Here is a 2,775-nt window from a genome sequence, read left to right as displayed (position 1 = left end):
AATATATTGTATCTTCTACACCGTCCTTGCAAAGTGGGAAAAAGGTGCAATTTGACAAAACAGATTTAACATTTAAAGAGCTGAAATTTTTAACACCAGTGAGACGTTCTCGACGTCTTCAAGAAAAAGCTTCTAAATTGCCAGATATGTTAAAAGACTTTTATCCTTGTATATCTTCGTTGGAACAGTTAACAGCGTTGGAAAGTGAAACTGATGCTTTTGTTTGCCGCCCTAACATAGCATTGTGTGGGATGTACTCCAAGACTGAAACAACAGAAGAAAAATAAAGGTCTGATAAGGAATAGGGTTTTATTATTCCTGGGGTGTTCTGTGTAGCTTTGTATATATCCCTAATATGAGGAGTTGACCAAGTACCTAAGTATTCATGGCAGTGAGCTCCCTACTGACAGTCATGTTATAGGAGTTTTGTACAACCCAGACTGCTGTGCCTGTTGTGTCCCTTGGTCTGCTTTTGGGTCTTCACCATCACTTTTCATTAATGATAAGTGTCTGTGATCTCTTTGCCTCTTTAGATTGTACCCGAAGCCACCAAGCAGGATGGTTTACTATGGATCCCATTTCTAAGAGAAGCTACTTTGTGTAAGAAAGAAAAGATGCTAAGTTTAGTGGATATTCAAAATATTAATCCGAGTTCTTTTTGTAATTTGATGAGATAAAATGTTAAAATTGTAACTTCAGAGAAAACATCACTGTTAAATTGTGTCCCCTAAAATGTGATAGTTATATAGAAACACTTTTTTCCTCCTCATTCACAGATACCACCAAGTAATACTGCTTTTTAAGGTCCCAAACTAATACTTAAATGACATATTTCCTCTATCAACTATATAATTTCAAATAGGTGAATTTTTAATCATAAAAGATTATTTTAGAAACTATGTATATAATATGCATGTGATTGAACATCACATACTTGGTCTTATTTATGTTTATTCCATGCGCATAATGTCTCTGCTCTGTTGTCTTACGTTCTAGACAGTAGGGTTTTTATTCTTATTAACTGTGTGCCTAACATGCATACAATGAAAATATCTGATTTTTATAAATGATGTCCCAAAGATGTGGTATTTACTTCAATAAATATGTTATGAAAAGCAGTTGAACCGCGGTGAATGAATTTGAGCTTTGCTTTTTGAAATACATTGTAGTGAAATTTGACATGAGGGTTTTGACACATGAATTAAGTATGTGCAACTTAACTTTTTTTCACTTTAACAGAAACAACTATGTTTGTTAGTTTGTGTTTTCATACTTTGTATGATGAACAATCCAAAATATGTTGTTTTAAAATAAAGTTAAAGATGTCATGCACTTTTCAAAGCTTTTTAATATCCATAGTACATAATTCATTTGTATAGCAGAGCTTGAAATGCCTCAGTGAAAGAGAACTCAAGATAGAAACTTCTAAGTTTGGACAAGTTTTCCTTAACTGAGGGAAAAATCTGTCTCTAAATGGTCCTGGTTCTAACATTTATAGCCAAAGGTCTAAATCCTTTTCAGATGCTTAAGAACAGTTCTCACAGCTCAGCGCCTGTGGCTCAAGTGGCTAAGGTGCCAGCCACATATACCTAAGGTGGTGGGTTCAAATCCAGCCCCGACCCGCCAAACAACAATGACGGCTGCAACCAAAAAATAGCCGGGCGTTGTGGCAGGCGCCTGTGGTCCCAGCTACTTGGGAGGCAGAGGCAGGAGACTCGCTTGAGCCCAGGAGTTGGAGGTTGCTGTGAGCTGTGAAGCCACAGCAGTCTACCCAGGGGGATAGCTTGAGGCTCTGTCTCAAAAAAAAGAACAGTTCTCACCTCTCTGAGCTGTTTTTGCTCCAGGCTAAATATCTGAAGATATGACATTGCCCATGAGTTCAAATGGACCAGTATTCCAGAATCTCAAGTTCTACTTTCTCCTTAAAAGTTGTGTGGTCTTGGGGAATTTTCTTAGCTGAACTTCATCTTTCTGAAGAGTAAAATGGATATAATCCCCTCTGGTCATCTTGTACCATGTTACGTACCTGCCACCTGCACCCACTGACTTGCCAGGAATGGCCACCTGACCCAAGCTGGACATGTCAGAGACCTTTCCCTAGGAATTTGGAATCAGAATGAAGATAACCTTGTTTCATGTAGTTAGACCTGTAGTATGTAAATATGAGGCACTGGGTGACCATATGACAGTTGAGGAACAAAGGCCCCAGTGGAATGGTGAAGAACGTACCCAGGAAAAGCAGAGAGACTATTGCCTGGGGTTTTCTACACCCTGTCAGTTGTATATCATCCAATCATATTCCTGTGGTTAAATCCAGATACAGATAAAGCAAAAGTCCTATTCTAACCACTACTCTTCTTAGGTGCGGTATTAGTATGGTAACTTTCCAGTTTTTTTCCTGTATCTTTAACATATACACAGACTATCTAATACAACTTTATAAGCTTATTTAGTGGGCTTTGTTTAGCTTTGTTGGATGTAAGTACTACCATACTTCATATACGGTTCTGTAACTAAGTTTTGGAGAACTTTTTATCGACATAAATCAATATAGCATTAATTATGACTCCGTGGGAACTTAATAAAAAATATGCAGTAGTGGAATCTCTGTAAGTTGACCGCTATGGGACTGTAACAAACATCAACTTACGGAGGTGGTCAACATAAGCAAGTAGGCCTACTGCACTAAAGGTAGTGGTGGTGCATGTCTGGTCTATGCAAGTTAGGTCAGCTTGAGGTGGTCAACTACAGAGGTTCTGCTGTATTTCAAATAGT

General features: G+C 38.1%; 1 protein-coding gene across 1 annotated transcript in view; it reads left to right on the top strand.

Moving 5' to 3' along the window:
• CKAP2 (cytoskeleton associated protein 2) overlaps positions 1-306 on the top strand; it is a 25,459-nt gene extending 25,153 nt beyond the window's left edge. The window contains 1 exon segment of the mRNA XM_023508081.1: positions 37-306. Coding sequence (XP_023363849.1) covers positions 37-287 — 251 coding nt within the window. The 3' untranslated portion in view covers positions 288-306.
• Positions 307-2,775: the final 2,469 nt, after the last annotated feature.

The sequence above is a fragment of the Otolemur garnettii genome, unplaced genomic scaffold (genome assembly GCF_000181295.1).
Source record: "Otolemur garnettii isolate 467f Iridium unplaced genomic scaffold, OtoGar3 scaffold00221, whole genome shotgun sequence".
Lineage (NCBI taxonomy): Eukaryota > Metazoa > Chordata > Mammalia > Primates > Galagidae > Otolemur > Otolemur garnettii.
This window is presented reverse-complemented; position numbering and strand designations above follow the sequence as displayed.